This window comes from Penicillium cinerascens, assembly GCF_028974065.1.
Source record: "Penicillium cinerascens strain IBT 15544 chromosome Unknown scaffold_4_segment0_segment1, whole genome shotgun sequence".
NCBI lineage: Eukaryota > Fungi > Ascomycota > Eurotiomycetes > Eurotiales > Aspergillaceae > Penicillium > Penicillium cinerascens.
In genome coordinates, this window is record NW_026695298.1 from 3130100 (window position 1) to 3152762 (window position 22663).

Below are 22663 nucleotides of genomic sequence, written 5' to 3' on the forward strand. Positions count from 1 at the left end.
CGAAGTGTCGGGGGGCGGGGGGGGCTGTTTCGGAGGTGCGATATGGAGATGTCGGATGTATTGATTTTACAAACGAATACTTGAAAATTAAAAACGTTGTAGTCTACGTAAGTAGCAATACACATCCAGCTGACAGGGGTACTCCGGAAAAACTCACAATATAGACTAAGCTGGTCTTGGCATTACTGCTCGAGAAACAATGAAAGAGTGTAGGTGGTGGCGTCGGTTTCGACACGCACTATATAGCAATGACTCATAAATTGTTGTTAGGCAACAATGCTTGGTACAGTTGAGACTCGATGAAAGTCAAGATATACCTTATGTCAGGTTGTTTGGACAGCGGATGAGGCTCCAAGCGTAAGTGCCGGGGAATAAATAGACGGGGCAGCCCGCATCACAACATTCCCTCCCAGAACAGAAGATCTAGTCTGGTCGATCCATCGAACAACAGCCAAACAACAGAAGCCAGCAAGCGCATTACCCGCAGTGCAACACGAGCAAATGGCAGAGAAGCTGTCCATCCTTTGTTTCGGTGATTCCCTAACGGCGGGCTATTACCGGTGGGGGCTCGAGCACCACCCGTACGCGATCAAACTTGCGGGCATCCTCGCGGCAGAATTTCCCAACGCCGGAAGGACAATCGATGTGAATGGGGTCTCAGGCGACCTGGTAGTATACCCTCCGGGGTCATTTCTGTCCCGGATACAAGAGAAATGTGCAAAGAAGCAGTACGACTGGGTTATTTTTCTGGGAGGAACCAAGTATGCTCGATGTTCTTACTGGACCAGCACTTTGCTAATTCTGTTTTCTCTTTTAGTGATTTAGGATACGGCAACCGGGCCGACATGATTTACTACGCACTGAAAGACTGTTGGGACGTTGCTCTCGCCACTGGCGCGAATGTGCTCGCCTTGACCGTCCCTGAATGTGGGGTCAAATCCGATACCTTGGATACGAGACGCGACACGTTGAACTCCCATATTCTGGAACATCAAGCTGAGCGATAGTGAGTCTCCCAAATTTGGAGACCAGTGGAAAATATACTAATTTGCCATAGCCATGTCTTTGACTTGCACAGCAAAATTCCGTACCACACTGCCTCGGAGAGCTTCCGGGATGAGATGTTTGACGATGGATTGCATCTAACAGCCAAGGGCTATGATTTTATGGGGACCGTGGTGGGAGAGCATCTGGTGAACTTGATCAAGGGGAAAAAGGGCAGTGAATGTTAGGCATAGACAGAGGGGTTTCTGGAGAGACGTCTGCGTTACAAGTGGCTAGATAGCTTAGCTATTAAGAGGAACATTTATCCCTCTTTACACAATTTTGTTAAACTGCCAAGTCGAAGGGACCTAATACTTATTTATAACGAGAACTATTCTTCCATACCCGTGGGTACGGACCAGACGATGAATAACACAAAGATGGCGGGTAACAGCGGGAGATTCAACCTGAACATAAGAGTATACCTTAAATACGAGGAATGTGACTAGGTCTTGGTTTTCTACAGAGTTTGAGGCAGGTGCAAAGTGCGGATAAACAGCAAGGGGGTCGCTCAGTCAGCTCCTAACCCTTGAACTTGCCTTACCTTTTATAGCATTACTCAGTGTCTTTTCGTATTTGCGATTTCTTTCGCATAAGCCTGTCTCTGACTTCTCCACACGGCACCTAACATCCATTCCCTGCGCCCAGTATTTGGTAAACTTCTGGGCCTCAGATCCCCTTCTTCGACCTGTTGGTGACCCTTTAACCCTTTCCCTCATACATGGTTCCATGGCTCTTACGCTTCAGCATACGCAACCTTGCCAGGTAAGCCATATCTACTAGTAATTACGCGGGAAACTGGGCAAATCTCACGCAGTACTAGCAGTTCTATCTGGATAGCCTGCCCATAACTGCGGAATACGTCGAGCAGCTGCATCCTAGTCACCCGACGGTACATCGCTTGAGGCTTCTACCAGGCTCATTCCGGCACAATATTCCACCATCAGTCATAACAATCATCATCAAGCAACAGAAGGATGGCTGGGAGAAGGAGTTCGAGGTTGAAAAAGGGGCCTACGAAAAATTAGACGAGCTTCAAGGGATAGTGATTCCTGAACTATATGGCCAGGGCTCTTTTAACGGGGTCCCAGCGCTTATTCTTTCCGATGTTGCGGGAAACACGCAACAAGACTGATGTGAAGGAAGAAACAGTGGAAACCCAACTGCAAATAACTCTCAAAAAACTGTATGAGCACGGAGCCGAACACTGGGACCAAAAATTGGACAATTTCTTGTTTTGCGACAATGGCAAAGTGATAGCTGTTGATCTCGAAGAAATTCAATTTCCTGATGAACGTGGTCCATGGGAAAAGAGTGTTAACTTAGGTGGTGTGCACCATCTCATGAGCAATTTCAGGTACGCCAGAGACCCGGGTCGTCCATCATCACCCATTAGCTTCTGGATGACTGGAATCGACGACAAGGGGCTTTCTGGTAGTGGGCCAAATCATCCTGCGCAGTCAATGAATCGAGCAAACACTGCGAACCTTGGTTCTATCCCGCCATCAGGATATGCAAGGAAAGTAGAAGCCAAAGGATACAAGGAAATAGTGGCTAGAAGATCCTTCGGGAATCAGTTCGAGGCTTCCAGGTATCCAGGAAATCGGTGAGGTAAACGGGCAAGGAGATACGGAATACGGGCTAAGTGATTGAGGAGATTGAACTCTAAGCATGCAATCTAAGAAGACTGTCTTATCTTTAAGCCATATGTATCATTGAAATTGCTTTCATCAAAGGCCTTTGTCAGAGACTTCCTGGTGCTTATGATATGTGAAGTGATCCATTTTCTGAAAGCAGAGAAATAATTTGTCACAACTTGATAACCGACCAGTTCTCTCCAAGGCCCCAACTTCTTATTCCATCTTCTACGTTTCATATATCAGCCGCACAGAAAGTTTTCCACTATTGGTCCACAGCACACTCCTTTCTGGAATTTCTATCACGGTCACGGTCGCGCAGCGTGGAGCTTGGAACGCTACTAGATCTGGATAGGGTAGAGTAAATCTTTGGTTTCCTAGGTTGTTTTTCTAGAGCTAGTATAGTAGCTATGGGGTCGTTAGGGTCGAACGTGTAAAGTAGTATTTATGGTTGGTGTAGCAAGTGTTAGTCGATGGTAGCTGAGTTTGGACTAGGAGAAAAGATCGCTGTAATAAAAGGCGGCCAGTAGGGCTTAGAGACTTCATGGTGCCACTATATCGCGGTGAATTAAGTTAACTCCTTAAGTTACCAATACTGAAAACATTAATCACCAGTTCTAGCATGTTAGCTCAGGGGAACGAGCGCCGGGCTCATAACCCGGAGGTCCCTGGATCGAAACCAGGACATGCTATCCTAAACTCCTTTTTTTTTTTCCTTTTTCCCCCCACCTTTTTTTGGGTCCGTTTTTCCTGCCCTGTTACCCTAGTAATACGTGATATTGTAGATGCTCTCTCTAACTATTCTTGTCTTACGATTCTACAAGATTGTCCATTTTCTGTTTCAAACCACCAATCCGAGAGAAACCTGAGGAAGAAACGACCTGAAGTCCACTTAATACTGGGTCACTTGTTTCTTTCAAAACTAATCAATTAAAAACATCCTTAAGTATACTAGTTTATGGATGTTGTGCAATCTTCCTCTTGTAATGTGAAGAAAACACATCAGATATTAGACTCACAGCACTCGAAGCCCCACTCAGAGAATATTGTTTTTGACATCAATAAGTTAATCCTTTTCGATTGGGAACTGCCTTAATGTGCATGATCCCACGTCCTGGTCTCTACCCATGGTGTGGGTTCTTGCTCACTCCCCGCAATTGCAAAGCTCCATAGGGTGAATCTGAGGCAATGGGTCTAGACTGGCGAAGTTGGCAATTTGTACAGTGATATCAGAATTGGTTCTCGAAGGTCGCATGAAGACTCTGTAATGAGACTTCGCTACAGAAATTATGTCTTCATTTCGTTCGTGTAAATCCTATCCGAAGTTAAAATTACCCAAGTAGGGCACCGAAATCTCATTGGCCCTTATATTACGTGCCCCGACATAATATCGGTGTAGATGTATGTAGATCTCCACCTCGGGTTGCTCTACTCTGCTTGCGCCACCTTGATTGCTCTACGTGATACTAGTTATCTTATTAGCATAAATATCAGGCTTGCCGTCAAAATAAAAGCTTTTCTTGTTTGGACGAAATTACAATCCATTGTTTTTCTCGCATTCCACCGATTAACGATAAATTCCGTGTGCGCAATCTTGACATGAGTTGGGATTGCTTGATCTGCGGGTATCGCCAAAGGGACGGTACCCAATCTTCAAGTCATGCCTGCAACCATTTCTCGACATCTTTCGCAATCCCAAATAGTCAAATCTTCACTCCAGATACCTCCAGCTACCAACATTCCCTTTTTCTCACTCCAAATGCCCCCACTCCCTCGGTCGCAACCCAGTACAACCCTCACCCGTCCGCTTGGGTAACTGATGGGTATACCGAACTTATCCAACCGACGGTACCAACCTCGATCAATGAATCATGCTTCTACAGCAGCTCTCAACCACAAGACTCAGCCACTGATCTCCCTCAACCCGAACTTTTTCACTTCGATGACCACTATATTGGACAACGCGCGGATCCGACCCTTCATGACCTCGGATCTTCTCCAAGTCTAGACTCGGGGTAAGTCTTACTTCACACAATTACCTGGGGCATCTTGATATCTAACGCTTCACTATAGGCAGCTAAAATGTGAATGGGCCGGATGTACCTATGATGGTTCCTTCACCCGAGACATATCTCTATGGAGACACATCAAGGCAAAACATATCCTCCCTAGGAGGTTCAAATGCCACAAATGTAACAGGGCATTCGGTCGGCAAGACAAGCTTCGGGAACATACGGGGAGTACTCATTCGAAGTCAGGACTTGGAGAAGGTCACTGTTTGCATCGACGAAACTGAGCAAGGTAGGTCTTTTGGGGCATTTTAATGCTTGGCGATCACCCTCCCAGTTGAAAGATATTCCACTACCTGATCCATCATATGGATGTGTTGTGGGTTTGAAGGGCATTTCATTTATATTATTTCCTTTCAGATTTTGGAACGGACATGGGTAGAACCAGGTTACAAGCTTCTACTTTAATTTACCTAGGTGTACAGGCAGTACGCAAATAAGCGCATTCTGCTTTTCAAACTTGTCCAGATGTCTCTTTCTCTCTTCGGTGTGCATTTGTTTGTGGATAGCATATGAATGGATAAATTCGGTTACTCTGCTGAGTCAACTATCAAGACCTGCTTTCATGTCCGTGGAAGCTCACTATTTCAGTTTAGAAAACAGATATTCTGGCAAGATGCATGCTCTCCAGAGCTATGACGACTGTTTTTGTAAATGCTGTAGGTGCGTCTAGCTGATTGGGTGGTCAGATTGAGTATGACTGCGTGTCTTACTGCCCTGGATTCTGGTCTTCAATCACCTTTTTGGTCGCCTGAAACGTTCAATTTTTAATTACATGGAGCGTAAGAAGCTAATAACAAATTTGGGTAAAATATTTGGAGTAACAGAAAAAAAAAAAAAAAAAAAAGTAATTGTAGGATAGCATGTCCTGGTTTCGATCCAGGGACCTCCGGGTTATGAGCCCGGCGCTCGTTCCCCTGAGCTAACATGCTAGTTGGTTCATGCTTGATGGACGAATCAAAACTCATATAGTGGAACTCAAAACGGGAGAGGAAAATATGGGAGGACAAAAAGAAATGAAGGATAGCATGTCCTAGTTTCGATCTAGGGACCTCCGGGTTATGAGCCCGGCGCTCGTTCCCCTGAGCTAACATGCTAGAACTGGTGCTCAGTATTTCCAATATTGGTTACTTAAGGAACCAGTTTTAATCGCCACAATTGAAGTCGTACTCTGAAACTTCTTGACCGCCTCTCGTTATAACGTTATTTTCTGCCTGTCCAAATTCTGCTACCATTGACTAATACTTGATACACCAACCATTTAGCCCTAGAAGAAGGCACAGAAAATGTTTGAGAGAGGGCATGGTCGCACAAATCCAGAAACCCGACGGAACGTACCGAGCGTGGGTTTTTGTAAGATCCTTAACGTTCCAAGACTGGTAGGCGGTATATGCGATCGGACGGCGCGATGGAGACTTTATAAACTGTTGCTTTTTGTATACAGATGGTCATTTCTATAGAGGATATACAATTCAAGGATAATTCCAATTCTCTGTGTTCTAATTCATCTCCTTGAGACTACGTACTGGATATCCTTCCTAATACGCATCATTCATCTCCATGTCAGCGTGGTTATATATTTTAACTGTATCTGTATATTTCCCTGGAACACGGACGATTCTTGATCTTAAAAAAGTAAATTCTCGTGCCATATTGCCTGATCTAACCTGAAACTGTGTTCAAAGGGCTATGGACCCGAAGGCAGACAATAGTAAAGGAGGGATATGAAAGTATCCCTCCTGAGGATTCGGGGAACGATGCGTAAGAGTATGATAGTTGAATACCGAGTATTGCCGCAGCAAGTCCCAGCATACCCTCCAATCCACTTCCATTTCTCATTCCGACTCCCCATGCTCCGATTGAGGACTCTCCATCAGCTCCACCATCAGGGTAGGAGCATCAGACTCCCAATTATCATTCCAGATTTCCCGCTGGGGTGTTCCACAATCCAGCAGACCAAGACCATCCCTCATCCTCTTCTCATACGCAGAGAACTCTTCCACCTGATCCGCAAAATTCTTCCGAAATCCCCGCTCCACCAGTCGTTTCCGCGAAGGCTGTGGGCTCAGACTTCTCGGGTCATCTAGGATCATCCAATCCAAGAGATAGTTCTGTTCTGGAAGTCGGCACCAGGCGTGCTCTGCTGTGAACCAGGGGCGGATGGGGAGGGAAATCCGTTCGGTTAGGGGTTTGGGGTCTTCGATTATAGTGAGCAGGTCGCGGAGCATGCTCTTGGGCATGGGGATGCGCTTTGCGTCAGTGAGTCCGGCCATGCTGGCGTCTTGAGCAGCCCCAGTATCTTGAAAGGGGCCAGTGTCTTGAGCGATCTCATCAGGGGTGCTTGGGAAAGCATCAGAGAAACTAAAGTCCATGGGTTCAGCGTGCTGTTGGGTTCCCTCCTTGGGAATGGGGCTTCCACTAACCGTTTGGATTCCTTGAGGAAGAATGGGGTCTTGCTTATCGGCAATTTCGAGAACGGCGGGGCTGATTTCGGGATTTCTCAACGGATGCACTCTCCCTGCGAGGAAACTTGCCGCCGGCGATGTCACTGGCTTGCTGGCTTGTCTCCTGATGGGCACGGGTCCTTCGACTGATTCGATGTCTGCCCAGCTATCCTCTGGTTCCGGACTCATCATGCCTTGGATTTCTGGCTGTGAGAGCTCGGACGGAGACGTGAAATCGGCGTTGTACAGGGAATCTAATGCAGCGGAATGGGAGTTCTCGAGCTGCTCGCTCGGAGGCGACGTGGCCTTGCGTATGGATGTTTGGGACGACTTGCGGCGGTTGAAAACCGGGCGACGACGAGAGCTTCGTCCTGTGCGGTTAGCGTTGACATGGGGCTTCTTCGGTATCTTGCGACCTGATCCGTTATCTTTGGTGTTAAGCTCGACCATGTTTGGATTAGGAGGCGTTGATGGATTTAGAGTGACGCTTTCACCGTCGGGGTTCTTGAGGAGAAGGCGAGCTGACTTAGGCGCCTCGTGTACACTGTTCGGTTTCTTCAAGATCGGGGGAAGGGGACTCTTTGATTGGATGGCTGGCTGAGACTTGGACGAAGTGTGTGGAATAGCTCGCGGAGCTGAAGGAAGGTGCTGAGAAGGCTGAGTGAGCTCAGGTGATGGTGGGATCTGGATGAGAGGTCAATGTTGATGGGAGGAGATGGGCGAGTTGATGGCATCGAACGAAGATGCCGAGAGCGAACTGACCTTGACCGGTGTCTTAGGCATCTCATTTGAAGATTCCATGATTCTTGACACCAGACGATCCAAAGACTCGATACTGGCATCGCTTTGCAGAGTATCGCTACTCCAGATTCTCCAGAACAAATACTCAAGTCGACGGTCCGTCTGATTATTGCTGGCCTGTCGCGAGACAAAGAAAGCTGGATTGGAAACCGCATCAGTACAGTCTTAGAGCTGCGCATATAAAGAAGGGAATGATACCTTGCCAGAGACCCCTGATGATGGTGACATTCAGCTTCTCCTTTCCCAGTTCACTGGGAGACTGGGAGATCGTCAACAGCCCAGACGGGACCTTTGGTTCCATGCCGGGATATGAAGAGCGATATGTCGTGGGTAGAACTTCAAAGAAAAGACGTTGTTATTCAAGCGTTGAATGCTGACGACATCGCCCGAATAATGAGGCACCAAGCTCGTAATAATCTTGGGGCAACTTCCAGGGAGTTGGTCAATGCAATTTTGCCACGGGTGAGTTCGGTATTTTACCAAGGCAGGAGTAATGGCCTAACTGAGCGTCAGTGTGACAGGCCCTTGGTCATGCGATGGCAAGCTTGTCAAGTAGAACTGGTTCAATATCAAGGGGACCTATGAAATGTGTGGGGTAACAATGCAGATTATTCTAGAATGAACCTGCATGGAATTGAGGGTATATTGAAAAAGCAACCGGCTTTTATGGGCACTCTTAGCAGGAGGGTACTGAATCTTGAAAAACATACAAATGCCAGCAATAGAGATGGAGGGATCAAAAAGAATTAAACAACAACCTACAATGAGTGAAATCAATGCCCTGGGGCTATGACATAGGATCTAGGCCAGTGGAATCACGGTGTGGCCTGTCGTGTCGTATAAACGCCCCACTAATCGATAGAATGAAGAAGGGACAGGGGCGAAATTCCCCTCTTGTTAGCGCTGGAACAAGGAAAAGAGCGTCAGATCCCTGTCATCTTTCAACACTGTCGGGACGGGCCGGGATTGGGCTGGTAATATTATGGACTGAAGTCTCAACAGCAGACGAGTCATTTATTAAGGACCGCTGACAGGCATGAATCGCTGAAGTTGGTTAGCTCCGTGACGAATAACTCAGCCCCCTCATCATCGCATTCCGATTAGTCGCCCCTTGCACCTGGGGCTCGGCTTACGACGCTAACCTATTGGCTGCCATCCGGATACCTGGGGCTTAATGAGATGAGCTGCTCCGACATCATCGTCGCTATAATATTTGATCTACAAATATCGAAGAATTCGGAGTCCACGATATTCGAGGGGAAGCATCTTGTCGAATCTTCCCCACCTACACCCACAATGATTCCACCGATGATGCATGTTCCCGGCAGTGGAGATGAACAGTCGAATCATGTTGGCGGAAGAGTCCATGGAGGAATGTCAAGAATCTCTGCAGACGCAAGCTCGCCTCGCCTCGCCCGCATTTGTCGAACGTGAAGGTCAAGCCCCTAGATATCCCCGTATCCCCGGGTTGGCCTCACTGGGGTCCCCACCGCTTGGTATGCCAGCGATGCGGAGGAGAGACATGTTTTAAACATCCAAGACCGGTTACTGTCTTGGGCATGCAGTTTCTCAAAGGCACCAGAGGCCGTCTATAAGTCGTGGATCATCCGATGTGTCTAAACTCTCATGGGACATATATTCACTTTTACGAGCATCAGATTTATCACTTCAACAGAGAGATTCTATATGCGTAATGGCATTCTTACTCAAAGCTATGGCAGGTAAGCCGAGAGCTGCCGAAATGCCTGTTCTGGCCACTCGGCATCCCGGATGTCAGGGCCGCGAACCCCCATTGTGACGTTATCGGGAAGATAGCTCTGGCAATATCGCCTTGTCAAAACTCAACGTGGAAAGCAAACATAATTCTATGTATTTCTAGATCCAGATCTTCCTTGTCATTTCCAAAACCAAATTTAGTGCCTAGAATACCTATCAAAGGGAGTGAGTTCCCTGGTGACAATCTATGAATAAAGAGAACATGGAATCACCTTTGAGAACCTGAGACTCCCCTATAGGATCCTATTAATCATATGGCCGAGTGCGTACATATTTACGGACAAAAGAAATCACCGCAAATCGGTTTCCATAAGACCTATTAAGTACAGTAGCCAGGTGGAAAGGCAATGGGACAGGGCCGCGTTGGTGCATCATCACCCAACGTTACAACCCAGAAGGAAAGGAATCACGTAGCATCAACGAAATTTCGAACTAGAAATAGAAACAGGAACTGAGAGATCCTCGTGCTCTCATCTACAGCTTTGTGGGCCCATCCCTCAACCCTCCAATCCACTCCATCTCCATGCGTCACAAGCGCCGGAGTTTTTAAATAGGCTTCGAGGTGTGGAATGTTCCCTTCGCCATTAAAGTCTTTCTAGAAATGCATCGGGAGAATGTCTGAAATGGCGTCAAAAGTATTCGTTCTCGGTGTCTAATTCACTGTCACTTAGCGTTAGGATGTTAACGTTTGAACAATAATAGCAACCCGAAAACCTGCCGAGGTCTTTTTTTACCCCCGCAACCCCACCGCCACCGACACTCTTCAACCTCTCCGCTGCAAAAGTGTATCGATCAAATATAACATGGCGACAGTACAAGGTCACTGCGATGCAGCATTCAACAAAGTGCGAGAACTCGTCGAGCAGAACATAAGCTCAACAGAAGAGCTCGGCCTATCCCTCTGCGTCAACATCGACGGCAAGAATGTCCTCGACCTGTGGGGAGGATACGCCGACCAGGAACGCTCAAAGCCATGGTCAAAAGACACAATCGTGTGTCCCTGGTCAATGTCAAAGTGCGTGACTAACCTCGCCGCCCTCGTTCTCGTCGACCGAGGCCTTCTCGACCCATCAGCCAATGTATCGCAATACTGGCCGGAATTCGCAGCCAACGGGAAGGAAAACGTCAAAGTTTGGCATATCCTGACTCATTCATCCGCTATTCCCGCCTGGGAGAAGCCCATTACCTTTGAGGAGATCTGCGATAACGCGAGAGCTACCGAGCGACTCGCTGGACAGGCTCCGTGGTGGGAACCCGGTACTTCGAGTGGCTATCATCCGGTGACCCAGGGCCACCTGGTCAGCGAGCTGATCCGACGCGTTACGGGAAAACGAGCCGGAGAGTTCATCGCCGAGGAAATGGCAGGTCCACTTGGCGCGGACCTCCAGCTCGGCGTGGCTGAGAAAGACTGGCACCGAGTCGCGGAACTGTCTCCTCCCCCGCCATTCATGCCCCCACCAGACTTCAACGCGACAGGTATTCCAGCGCGAGCTCTGTCCTCGCCTTCCCTAAAAGCCGAGTTTTCTGCAACACCCGAGTTCAGAAACACGGAGCTGCCAGCGATCAACGGCTTCGGAAATGCCAGAAGCTATGCCCGCATCCTCTCCGCGCTGTCGTTGGGTGGAACGGTGGATGGAACGAAGCTCCTGAGTCCCGAGACGGTTCAATTGGCCATGACGGAGCTGATAAAAGGAACCGATTTGGTTCTAGGAAAGCCATTGCGCTTCGGACTCGGATTCGGACTTCCGGGAGATCCTACTAGGAGCTGGATCCGTGATGGGAGCTGTTATTGGGGCGGTTGGGGTGGTTCGATGGCTATTATGGATGTTCAGAGGCGGGTTACGATCTGCTATGCTCAGAACCGCATGAAGACTCCTGGGACTACCGGGGACTCACGGGTTGAATCCTATGTAAATGCAATCTACGATGCTCTGGAGCAGTGAATGGAAATGGTGGACGGTGGCATCTGTGCATAAGCACCTGACTTGATATTCATTCTTACCATTTGGTACAATCAACATTTGAACACTTTTTTTGCATATTGTAAGTAGGTTTAATGTGGTGGTCATACCAATCTGTCCGGGCGTATTCAAAAAGATGTTTAGAAATGTACCTTGGAAAAAGGGATCAAATGATGCTGGAAAGACGCCTCAAGAAATACCTAAGAGATTTGGAAGGACCGATAGAATAAAGCGTGTAAGCCGATTTATAATATCTCCTTGGTCCTGCTGCACATTGCCACCGCATAAGCCAGCAATAAAAGTCTGCAATATTAGGAGACTTCCAAAAACAGCAAAATATCAACACCCCCATCCAAGTTTATGCATACAACCCGCTTCCCGTGGTTCCCATCCGAGGCACCAGGGACGAAGTCCACCACACGACAGCAAAAGTACCAATTCCCCCCAAACCACCAAAGCTTAGCTTGGCACAGGAGATCGGAAGCTGTTTCCCCGAGGGTTCTTGTCAAGGGTCATCCGATCAAGGCACTCCGTACATTCCGGATATTATTCAGGGGCAAACGGTAAGGGGTTGAATCTGATATCGAATTTTGGATGTTGGGCGTTTGGAGACTTTTGGAACTAGATAGCTTCCAAGGTCCTTTTGTAAAACTGATAGCTTCGAAAGAGTGCCAGTGGCTGCTTACTTGTACTTTTGATCCCCGGAACTGTTCTCCGTAGAGGCGGTATGTTTTTGCTACACCGCAACCTGCAATTTATGCAGGGCTTGAGTCACGGGGTTTAATGTTTGGAATTTAGACCTACGGGGCAAATTTCAATCCGAACCGAGACATCGAATGACTTGGTCAAGGGCGAACAGAATATTGCGTGGAGATAAAAGTACATGTCATAGCTCGGAGTACCGGGTACACGTATCGACTACGTCGTGTACTTTCCAGGGTTCCCCGCAAACAAAAACACAAAACGCAGCCGCTGATGTCAAGACTGAGCTTCTGTGCAATCGATTTAATTCTCCGGAACCGCGGAGCTTGGCTACTAATTCCGGGTCCTTTGGACACTAGTACCAATGAAAATGGATTTAAAAAGTCCATTCAAGATAGCTATCCGCTGCCGCGGTTCATGAAATAAAATAGAAAAACGGTCTATATTGCATCGCATCGCATCCATAAAAACAAGCCGGTAGATCATGCAGTAAATGTGAGGAAAGCGCAAGCAGGGAAATGCTTAGGTCACGGTGTAGCCGCCGTCGACGCGGAGCTCGGCACCGGTGATGTATTTGGCGGCGTCGGAGAGGAGGAAGGTTACGGCGCCCATTAGATCTTCGGGAGTACCCATTTTGCCGACGGGGATGAGGGAGGTCCATTTGTCGCGGAGTTCGGGGTTTTCGTCGAGGATTTTGCGGGTACTGTTGGAGGGTTTGTTAGCACAGTTTCCAAGCTCCAGGCTCCGAATAGTACAATTGGAGACAAATAATCGGGCTAACTTACAGAGCAGTCAGCATATAGCCGGGGCTAATACAATTAACGCGAATGTCCTTGCCAGCCCACTCAACAGCGAGAGACGCAGCGAGGTGTCGGACAGCGGCTTTGGCAGCGTTATAGGGAGCCTGAGGCTGAGGCACGTTGACAATGGCACCGGACATGGAGCCAATCATGACGATGTTGCCTGGCGCGTTGCGTTCCATCAGGTGCTTAGCCACGCCTGTAGCGAACAGGTAGGTGCCGTCCACATTGACGCCCCAGAGCTTCTTCATGCGCTCGAACGGGTAGCTGATCGCGTCGAAGTTCTCGGTGAAACCTGCAGAGGTGACCAGGTTATCGATCTTGCTGTGCTGGGCTAGCACCTCGGCCAAAGCCGTGTTCACGGAGTCGGGATTGGCGACGTCGGCGTAGTGGGCGGTGACATTGGGCATTCTAGAAACTCGGATTAGACCGGTGACTGAGTAGGTCTCAATGGAGGTAAAAACTCACTGTTCCAAGCCGGGGTTCTCCTTGCGGAACTGCTCAATAAGTTTGTATGCAGAATCCTCGGCCTCAGTCTCTATAAATAAGATCAGCGGGTTCCCGGAATCAGCGATAAGCTTTCAAAACGCACTGTTCAAGTCGACGATCGCCAGGTCGGAGCCAGAAGCAATCAAACCCTGGCCCATGACCAGACCCAGACCACGAGCACCACCCGTCACGATGCTGACCTTGCCTTCAAGGGAAAATTGAGCCAGGGTGCGCTTGAAATGCATCCCACCGCGGCCCTGGACAACGGGCTGGGCGGGATATTGGCTGTCAGGCGGGTATGGAATCTGAACGCTGTCATCGGTACGGGCGAATTCACCCTCATGGTCGCCGGAGGCACCCTTCTCGGCGCGGTCAGTGGCGGAGAGAATGGGGTCCTTGTTTGGGTCTTCTTCCTTGGAGCGGACGGCTGTGAAGGAGAGCGGGCGGATAGAGCCAACTGCTGGTGCAATGAAAGCCGTGCGGGCGCTGTTGAGCGCCCTGACGGTGGAGCGAGCGACCGTGCGGTTGAACATGGTCAATGGAGATAGCTTCCGCGGAGCTAAAGCTAGGAGCTATGCGGATGATATGTACGGGGAAAAGAAAACGGTATCTTTGGATTGAGGGATGAGAGGAAAAGAAGGAGAGAGTGCAGGACAAGCAGGAAGCTGACTCTGAGCTCCAGTTTTTATTTTCATTATTATTTCAAGAGCTCGAGGGCTTCTGGAACAAGGATTGCACCGGGCGCGGCCCAGGAGCTGGGGAATGCGACAATTGCGGTGGAAATGGGGCGTGCCGAGATGCCGCTTCCAATGAAAGGGAGGATCAATGGTCGTGGGTCCAGCGAGTGGTCGAAACAATTGAGTTAGGAATTTTATTTATGATTGAATTGGGGAAAGTTGGAAGCGGGTTCCCATTTGAGTGATGTCAGGTGGACGAATACACTAGAGATCGATCTTCGTTGTGGGTCTTTGATTACAGTCATCGCGATGTAGCTGAGACCTGGACAAGTACCATCTTAGGTACCCGGTACTTGGGGTACTTGGGGTACTTGGTACTTGGTACTACTTAGGCTTCGGAGTCTTTACGTATTCGGTCTATCTTTGCTTCTTTCACTCCCTCAACTCTAAGATATATGACTTGTCAGGCCCGCAGTTGCCGCCTTCTGTCGCATCATGGTCATGCATGCACTTGTTTCGCCACTAAACCCCAGGTAAAGTGGTGGCAATACCACCTTCCATCCTCTTGCTCAAGCCCTAGTAGATATGACGAAGGTGCGGGTAATCTGGGTAAGTCGCTACCAGCCCTAGAGGTAGACACCAGATTGACCATGTTCACGGTGGGCCGGTCAGCATCGTCGGCTCCACTTACTTCGGTTGTACCCACCGAGGCACCATCTTATCTCCTAGTACGGAGTAAACAAGATGGTGTCAGCCACGATCCTTACTTCCCTCTACCTGAACCGGGCGCGCTTACATTGAAACCCAGGACTCCCCCTACGATAGTATTAGTGCTCTGAGAATCTCACACCGGGCGGGTAGCGCGATTTCAGAAAATCACGAATCCTTCGCGCTATAGCTATACTCCGTGAGGATCCACACCCCCGTTTTTCTCTACGTGAGTTGTCAACTACCAACCAACATCACATTTGATAGCCGCTTGTTCCAACGGTCAGGTATCGAACTCAATTGCGATTATTGATCTACTCTAAAATCTCTTACTCCGATTCTTCGAATTCCACCAGGGGCGTTCCGCTTTTGCATTGGTCCTGCAAGGTACACGTTAGTCATCGTCTCGAACTACATCAGCGGAGCCGGGAGTCTTGTTTTTTTTCTGTTCGTTGTAACAGTCCAAGAACCAAATCTCAAAAGGGGGGGAGGAGGGAGGAATATTGCTGAATATTTCTCCAAGCGAAATGGCTGGGGCCAGAGACCACGGGTTTGGGTTTAGAACAAAGGGGAAGGGGCGCGTGACTTACTCCTTGTTGATGGACGACGCGGGCAATTGTTCCCCGCTGCGGACTGCGGATCACCGTCTCCATCTTCATGCTCTCAATAACCACCAGCGGCTGGTCTTTCTCTACCGCTTGTCCGGCCTGCACCTCCACCCGCAGAACCTTACAGGGCATCGGGGCGAGCACGCTATTGGCAACGTCCTTCAAACCAAGTGCTTTCTCCATCCACTTCGCCCGTGGCACTGTTAGTCGGTATTGCATGCCTCGCTGGAATGCGATAATGGTGTCTTCGTCTCGGACAACCGTAGTATCTAGGCGCGTGTGAGGGAAAAAGGAGGTGACGACGTGCGAGGCGGGGTCCATGCGGCTTTCGACTTGCTCAAACACTCTATCCCCGATCTCAACATTGAAGGTTTGGTCTGCTGTCTGCTGCACACGCACGCTGTAGGTGGGACCGTCGTGGTTAGGCCCCGTTGACTCGGTAAATGACAGCTGCCGCTGCTGATAGCTGGATGTGAACCCGACCGCACCCGCGAGCCCGGACGGTTGGGGTGCGGTGCGAGAGTCTCGGTGTAGACAAGCCAGCGCAACCTGCGCGAGCACTTCATCGTCAATAATCTTAGGGGTGAATAGCTCGTCGCGGTGTTTTTCAATGTAGCCAGTCTCGACCGCACCCGCAATGAAATCCGGGCTGCGACAGATGGTCTTCAGGAACTCGATGTTGGTAACTGGGCCAGCCACCTCGTACTGCTCCAGCGCGGCGCCGAGTTTCCGGATCGCCTCCTCGCGTGTTTCTCCCCTGACGATCAACTTGGCGATCATCGGATCGTAGTGGGCCGAGACGTCGTCTCCTTCCACGAACCCGGCGTCAATGCGGATGTCATCTGTGGTTGCGGGGGTACGGACGTGGATCAGACGGCCGGAGTCAGGAATGAATCCCTGGTCGGGATTTTCGGCGTAGATTCGGGCCTCGATGCCGTGTCCACTCTGGGCGATTTTCTCTTCCACTTGTTCTTGTGTCAGAGGTAGCGGAGCCCCTTCGGCCACTAGGATCTGCCAGTGGACCAGGTCCTGGCCCGTGACCATCTCCGTGACGGGATGCTCAACCTGCAGGCGGGTGTTCATCTCCATGAAGTAGAACTCGCCCGAGTCATTATCAAAGATGAACTCCACTGTCCCTGCACCTTCGTATCCAACCGCCAGAGCTGCAGCTCGAGCTTTGGCCCAGATATCCTTTCGGGTTGCATCGGGGAGATGCGGCGCCGGTGACTCCTCAAGAATCTTCTGGTGTCTCCGCTGGATACTGCAGTCTCGCTCTCCCAAAGCGACGGAATTTCCATGCTTGTCTGCAAATACCTGAACCTCGATATGGCGAGGGGTCGTAATGTATTTCTCGACGAGGACGTGGTCATCTCCAAATGAATTCATAGCCTCCGACTTTGCTGATTCCAACTGAGCCTGGAACTCGGCTTTGGAGCTAGCAATACGCATTCCTTTGCCACCGCCTCCTTTGATTGCTTTGATAAGCACTGGATATGTGATCTTGTCGGCCTCGGTTTCTAAGAATGCGGGATCTTGGTTGTGGCCGTGGTAACCGGGGACGCAGGGCACGCCTGCCGCGAGCATTATCTCCTTGGAGCGACTGTGTACGAGTCAGTTTTTTTTTTATCCGGATGTAATCGATCCCGCAAACAAACCTCTTGTCACCCATATCTTCAATCGCCTTCCATGGTGGGCCGATAAACACAAGTCCAGCTTCTGTGCATTTCCGGGCAAAGGCAGAATTTTCGCTCAACTAGATAAAATTATTAGCAATGCTTCTCCTTCAAACCACGCCAAAGCCAGGTGACATATTTCGACGTCCTCTTGAGAAAGGCACAACTCACAAATCCGTAACCAGGGTGTATCCCTCGGCACCCTTCCTTCTTCGCAATCTCAATAATCCGATCCCCATCCAAGTATGCCGACACCGAACCCAAATTGAACGCATGCGGTGAGCTCAAAGCATGCTGGGATCGACTATCTGGGTCAGTGTAGAGGGTCGTAACGCGGATGCCATGCTCTGCCGCAGTCTGTCCAACACGCCTAGTAGAGCCTATCAGTAAAAGCCCTTCAATTTTCAAAACGACCAAAACACATACAGGGCAATTTCTCCTCTGTTAGCAATAAGAATTGAGTCTAGAGACTTGGTTGTCTGGGTTTTGCCAGCCACCGACGACGCAGCTCTCGTTGCTCTGCGGGTCACGGTCGGGGCGAGGCGAGGAGTAATGCGGAGAAGTGATGAGAGGGTCATGGTGGTTGTGTGAGCAGCCGTGCAACTTTGGAATGAGTTGAGCTGCTAACAAAGATATGCCCAATATTACTAGACTCAGCAAACTTTCATGGTCGGGGTTTGGAGAAATCAAGCTGGGGATGAAAGCGGCTTTCAACTGAGCATTCACAGCGCCGCTGTTGACCCGCAACAGCCGACGCAAAGCGAGACTGCGGGGAAAGCCGAGAACTGGAGCCGCGACCGCTTTCCTATTACGGAACACACTCTTGATCCAGTATGAGAACACACAGAAGAAATCGGGTTTGGTTGTTTGTATGGGAAGACAGATAGCATGATGCATGGGTACCTATATTTACAATGGTACCGTTTAAATATCAATAACCGTCTACCCTATGTTGGCCTTGAGCAATCATGGCAAAATACAGACTCATTGAATTCCTACAAGACGCCCAATCTATAGATAATTTCGAGATTCATCTACAGAATGCAGCAGACTTTGCTGCCGGAGTAAGCAGAGAGAAATTGACTATTTCTGGGCAAGTCTTTCCCCGTTTCTCCAAACACCCTTGATATCACGCAGCGCATCAATAGACTGCACAGGGTCTCCACTCACGAGTACCAAATCAGCAAGTCGACCCTCCTCAATCTTACCCCGATCGGAGAATCCAAAGCGATCTGCAATCTTAGAGGTGGCCGAGACGAGAGCCTCCAAGGGAGTGAAACGGCATCTATTGACATAAAGCCAAAGCTCATGATGAACCGAAGCACCCGATCGGGTTCCCTTCAGGTCGATGGATGTATCAGTTCCACTAAAGAAGTCAGTATGCCCAGACAGACTAGTTTCAAATACGGGGATGTTTACCAGAGAATATCGATTCCAGCCTCTTTCAGAGCAATAACCTGCTCGTAGGCAGTCTCAGACGAGAACTCTTTCTTCGTGATGTGCATACAACCGCAAAGATGCTCCTTCTCCTCGCCTTCCAGGTCACTCGCAAATTTTTCACGAGATTCCTGTTCCGCGCCACTGCAAGAGGTATTGATGGCCAAGGTAGGGATGAGAAAAGCGTTATTTTTCTTGAATGCTTGGATCAGTTCATCGGTGACTGGATCCATTGAGACATGCGCCAGACCATCCACCCCTGCTTTTAGAACAAGGAGAGTGGAGTGGTTGCTTAGAGCATGGGCAAGAGTCAGAAGGCCATTTTCATGGGCTGTATCCACGATACATTTCTGGAGCTCGAATGAGGGAGTGGGGACTGGGACTTCAGGGAAAGGGAGATCAATTGTATAGCCATCTTCTTGCATCAGCTTGATGAAGCTGTAGTGTATATCAGTTCTCGATTCAAATCTCCGCGAAGGGCCTCTTAGTCGTACCTGGCACCAGCAGCCTTGGTCCTGGCAACATACTCCTCAACGGATTTCTTGTCCGTAAGATCGGGCCATTTGGCAATTCGATCATCGATCTATTACTGAGCATCAGCATCCAATCTCGAAAAGCAAGCTTAAGTGGCACCCACATCCGGTTCCTGAGAAACTAGCTTGACAATTGCAGAAGGCCACCCGTTTTTGATAGTCGCAGCATAGCACGCCGACTTGACATCCGCGACATCGTTTCTCTGGCGGGTGATCGCGTTAATCGCCTTGAACCATTCCGGCTCATTATGCAGGTCCAATACTGTGGTGACGCCGTATCGCATCGCAATTTCAAGGAGCTGGACATCTTGAAACACATGCATGTGTGCATCAATGAGGCCAGGCAGCAATGTGCAGCCAGAGGCATCCACCACCTTGCATGGCGACTCGGGCGACAGAGGCTCCATTAACGAGATTTGTGTAATGCGACCGGACTCGATAAGGACATGGCCGCATTCCGATACCACAGAGACACCATCGAAGATCCGAGCATTAGATATGAGCGTTGCGAACATGGTGACTGATGTTTCAACGGTGTCGATGTCAAAGAAAGAGTTGAAGTGGAAGTAAAGCATGGCCCCCGGGGGGGCCATATCATTGCGCAATCCACGTCAGCGTTTTGAGTTACCTTGGCGTTGAAACGGCCCCCGCCGCTTATAGTAATCCATAAACTTTGCGCAGTTGTACATTGCCGGATACGGTATCCAGCTCGATAGGCCCCGCACATTGAAACGCCACCCACTCAATCTCAGTCCTGACAAAACAGATTTGTTGCCCGGAACGCGCATTCGGGGAACCATTGGATGTGCTTTTTAATGTGCCGGTCTTTCCGTTGAGGAGCCTACTCAAAGGGCCGCGGCCCTGAGCTGACATAGACTATACTACACCTTCAAATCTGACTGATTATGGAGAAAATCGATATAAATTGCCATATCGTGCCTCCAGGCTGGAGAAAATGATATGAGCTTCTTGGATGGGACAAGCTCGATGGCATGCCTTGTATACCTGTTGGTTTAAGCATCCGCAACTGAAAGTTGTACGCTCATGAACCTACAGGAATGGACCCCAGGAGGCCATATCGAGCTCATGGACAAGGTCGGCATGAAGCGATCCATCCTCAGCATTACTTCGCCCGGCACGCATCTCAAAATAGGAGATTTCGAGCTAGCCAAGCGAATATCCCGACAGATTCGGCTTCTTCGCCTCCCTCCCACTCCCTGACGTGGAGGGCTCTCTCGAAGAAATCGACTACGCTCTGAACTAGGTGCCTCTGACTTCGTCGTCATGACGAATGCACAGGGCTAAAACATGGGCGACTCCCGTTTCGACCCGGTCTTCAAGAAACTCAACGAACACAAGACTGTTATTTTCATGCACCCGACCCAATGCCGTTCCCTGGATAGCCCTGAAGCAATAAGCCATTGGCGCAGTATCCAGCGCCCACCTGAGAGATCCATCGCAATGACCGCCTTATTAGGCCCGCTTACAATATCTCCTTGGTCCTGCTGTGTGCTTGTTTCTAGAGAGTGGTGGGACCTAAAATAGATTCCGCAAGCGTGTAGACTCGCCACAGGTCCCTTCTTACCTCCTTGGTATCTGAAGAATACATGGGAGACAAGCTTGGTACCCAGGCTCCCGATTGTTACGGATGATAGCCTCCTATGTGATACCATTATAGTCTTTCCATGACTTCGATAGGCTCGTACATTTGTTGGAATGTTTGTTGTTTCCTGACAGACCTGCAGACAAGGCCACGAGTTTCCTGGGAAGAAAAAGATAGGAGAACAATAAAGGTGAGCGAAAGAGCCGGAGGCGAGGTAATTTTTAAGTTTTTCATAGCTTAATCGGCTTCAAGCCGCATCATACTAAACTGAAAACGATTATTGGGAGACAGACTTGTCTCGGGTCCCTCGTTGGAAGTTGTAAGAGGTATCGTCTGGATTGACATCTTAGCCATCCAGAATCCGAGCTCAGAGGCATAATAAATACCGTGGCTCCCACATTGATCATGTGAGCCACTTCTCGAAGCAGGAAATAGCTCGTAGCGAGTGTGAGACACCGGGAAAGGGGTCACAACGCGCGATATAGAAAAAATGTGGAGCCGAGCAGAAAAATGCCAAGGCTTACATTAGCACTCGCCTCTTTGATGCAAAGATCAGCCGGATCTTTGTCACATTCGTCACATCTCCAGCTCTGCTGCATTTTCACTTGCTTGTACTATCTATCCATTCCTCGGGTGTTTATAATTTGTTGTCTTTGATCGCACCCTGTTTTGCATATCTAGGCAACGCCACCTTTGCATCAATCCGAATCATTTCAACCATGTCCGACGACGAGGAATATTACGAATGGGAGGAAGAATACCTGCTCGAGGACCTTGTGCCGGACCTTGCTGTGAGTGCTCAAGTCCCAGAATGTGATTTCATCAGGCCGACTCTAACCAAGACTGTTACTGCAGGATGAACTCGCCGCAACCTCATACTACGAAGCGGCCCTGTACGAAGACCCAGGGATTGAAGTGGAGGAGTACTACAGCGACTGGGAATACTACACGGATGACTACTACGATGACGACCCGACCGTGAAGCAAGGTGCCGTGGCGAAAGACACCGAGACGAAAACCCGCCGAGCAAACAAGCGCACCCCCAGACCCCAATCCTCCTTAAAGCCAGACATCACGTCCTTCCAAGGCGTGGTCTGGAAGACGTCCGGCCTGGAGAGGGACCAGGATATCGCCGTACAAATCTACGAACCGGGTGCCTGCGAACAGGTCGCGCTGCTGAAGAACTGGCGCGAGATTTTCAAGTCCGCCCAGCCTGCGCTGGACAAGTCGCGGTTGCGCAAGAGGAAGGCGGAGGAGATGCGTGAGTTGGATCCTGCCCTTGCCGACGACGAATTCCCCTGCGAAGACGACGACGACAGCTCGGATGTGATGTCGGATATCGTGTCGCTGGATAATATTACGGAGAATGGAGACGCGGGCGATGCGTCGAACACGACGCCGGAACTGCCTCAGTCGCCGAAGCCTGAGCCCCACCTGTCTGTTGTGATTCCGGTGAAGGCAGGTCGCAAGCGAAAAGCTGAAGCGGAGTTTCCTCCGGAGACGAATAAAAAGCAAGGGGAGACTACGCCGCGGTCGAAACGTGTTGCATCGAAGAGGGATGATGGTAGGACAAGTGCTTCATCTGGCCCGGTGCGCAGGTCGACCAGGCAGAAGAAGTAGGATATGAACTGGCTTGTATGGGATTCGAATGGTTGATCTCATGACTATTACGAATGGAACGAACGAGGAAAAGTTATGCAT

The 22663-nt window shown here is 49.6% G+C and overlaps 8 protein-coding genes across 8 annotated transcripts; 4 read left to right on the top strand and 4 right to left on the bottom strand.

Annotated features, from left to right (window-relative positions):
- Positions 1-501: 501 nt before the first annotated feature.
- Positions 502-1232, top strand: N7498_010296 (SGNH/GDSL hydrolase family protein; the record flags this gene model as incomplete). Its single annotated transcript, XM_058457352.1, has 3 exons — positions 502-761; positions 818-1006; positions 1058-1232. The coding sequence occupies 3 exons, from the start codon at positions 502-504 to the stop codon at positions 1230-1232; spliced, it is 624 nt and encodes a 207-aa protein (XP_058304251.1).
- A 541-nt stretch (positions 1233-1773) lies between these two features.
- N7498_010297 (uncharacterized protein) lies at positions 1774-2179 on the top strand (the record flags this gene model as incomplete). Its single annotated transcript, XM_058457353.1, has 2 exons — positions 1774-1809; positions 1868-2179. 2 exons carry the CDS (start codon positions 1774-1776, stop codon positions 2177-2179), a joined length of 348 nt encoding a protein of 115 aa, XP_058304252.1.
- A 4406-nt stretch (positions 2180-6585) lies between these two features.
- Positions 6586-8296, bottom strand: N7498_010298 (uncharacterized protein; the record flags this gene model as incomplete). The annotated part of the gene is made up of 3 exons (XM_058457354.1): positions 6586-7878; positions 7957-8132; positions 8194-8296. 3 exons carry the CDS (start codon positions 8294-8296, stop codon positions 6586-6588), a joined length of 1572 nt encoding a protein of 523 aa, XP_058304253.1.
- Positions 8297-10574: 2278 nt separating this feature from the next.
- N7498_010299 (serine hydrolase domain-containing protein) lies at positions 10575-11714 on the top strand (the record flags this gene model as incomplete). Its single annotated transcript, XM_058457355.1, has 1 exon — positions 10575-11714. The coding sequence occupies one exon, from the start codon at positions 10575-10577 to the stop codon at positions 11712-11714; it is 1140 nt and encodes a 379-aa protein (XP_058304254.1).
- A 1242-nt stretch (positions 11715-12956) lies between these two features.
- N7498_010300 (uncharacterized protein) lies at positions 12957-14256 on the bottom strand (the record flags this gene model as incomplete). Its single annotated transcript, XM_058457356.1, has 4 exons — positions 12957-13137; positions 13220-13645; positions 13703-13772; positions 13827-14256. The coding sequence occupies 4 exons, from the start codon at positions 14254-14256 to the stop codon at positions 12957-12959; spliced, it is 1107 nt and encodes a 368-aa protein (XP_058304255.1).
- A 1181-nt stretch (positions 14257-15437) lies between these two features.
- On the bottom strand, positions 15438-17967 carry N7498_010301 (acetyl/propionyl/methylcrotonyl-CoA carboxylase subunit alpha; the record flags this gene model as incomplete). Its single annotated transcript, XM_058457357.1, has 5 exons — positions 15438-15488; positions 15699-17316; positions 17372-17469; positions 17561-17759; positions 17816-17967. The coding sequence occupies 5 exons, from the start codon at positions 17965-17967 to the stop codon at positions 15438-15440; spliced, it is 2118 nt and encodes a 705-aa protein (XP_058304256.1).
- Positions 17968-18472: 505 nt separating this feature from the next.
- Positions 18473-19874, bottom strand: N7498_010302 (amidohydrolase family protein; the record flags this gene model as incomplete). The annotated part of the gene is made up of 4 exons (XM_058457358.1): positions 18473-18755; positions 18809-19264; positions 19321-19409; positions 19464-19874. The coding sequence occupies 4 exons, from the start codon at positions 19872-19874 to the stop codon at positions 18473-18475; spliced, it is 1239 nt and encodes a 412-aa protein (XP_058304257.1).
- A 1807-nt stretch (positions 19875-21681) lies between these two features.
- On the top strand, positions 21682-22582 carry N7498_010303 (uncharacterized protein; the record flags this gene model as incomplete). The annotated part of the gene is made up of 2 exons (XM_058457359.1): positions 21682-21753; positions 21818-22582. 2 exons carry the CDS (start codon positions 21682-21684, stop codon positions 22580-22582), a joined length of 837 nt encoding a protein of 278 aa, XP_058304258.1.
- Between the last annotated feature and the right edge of the window lie 81 nt (positions 22583-22663).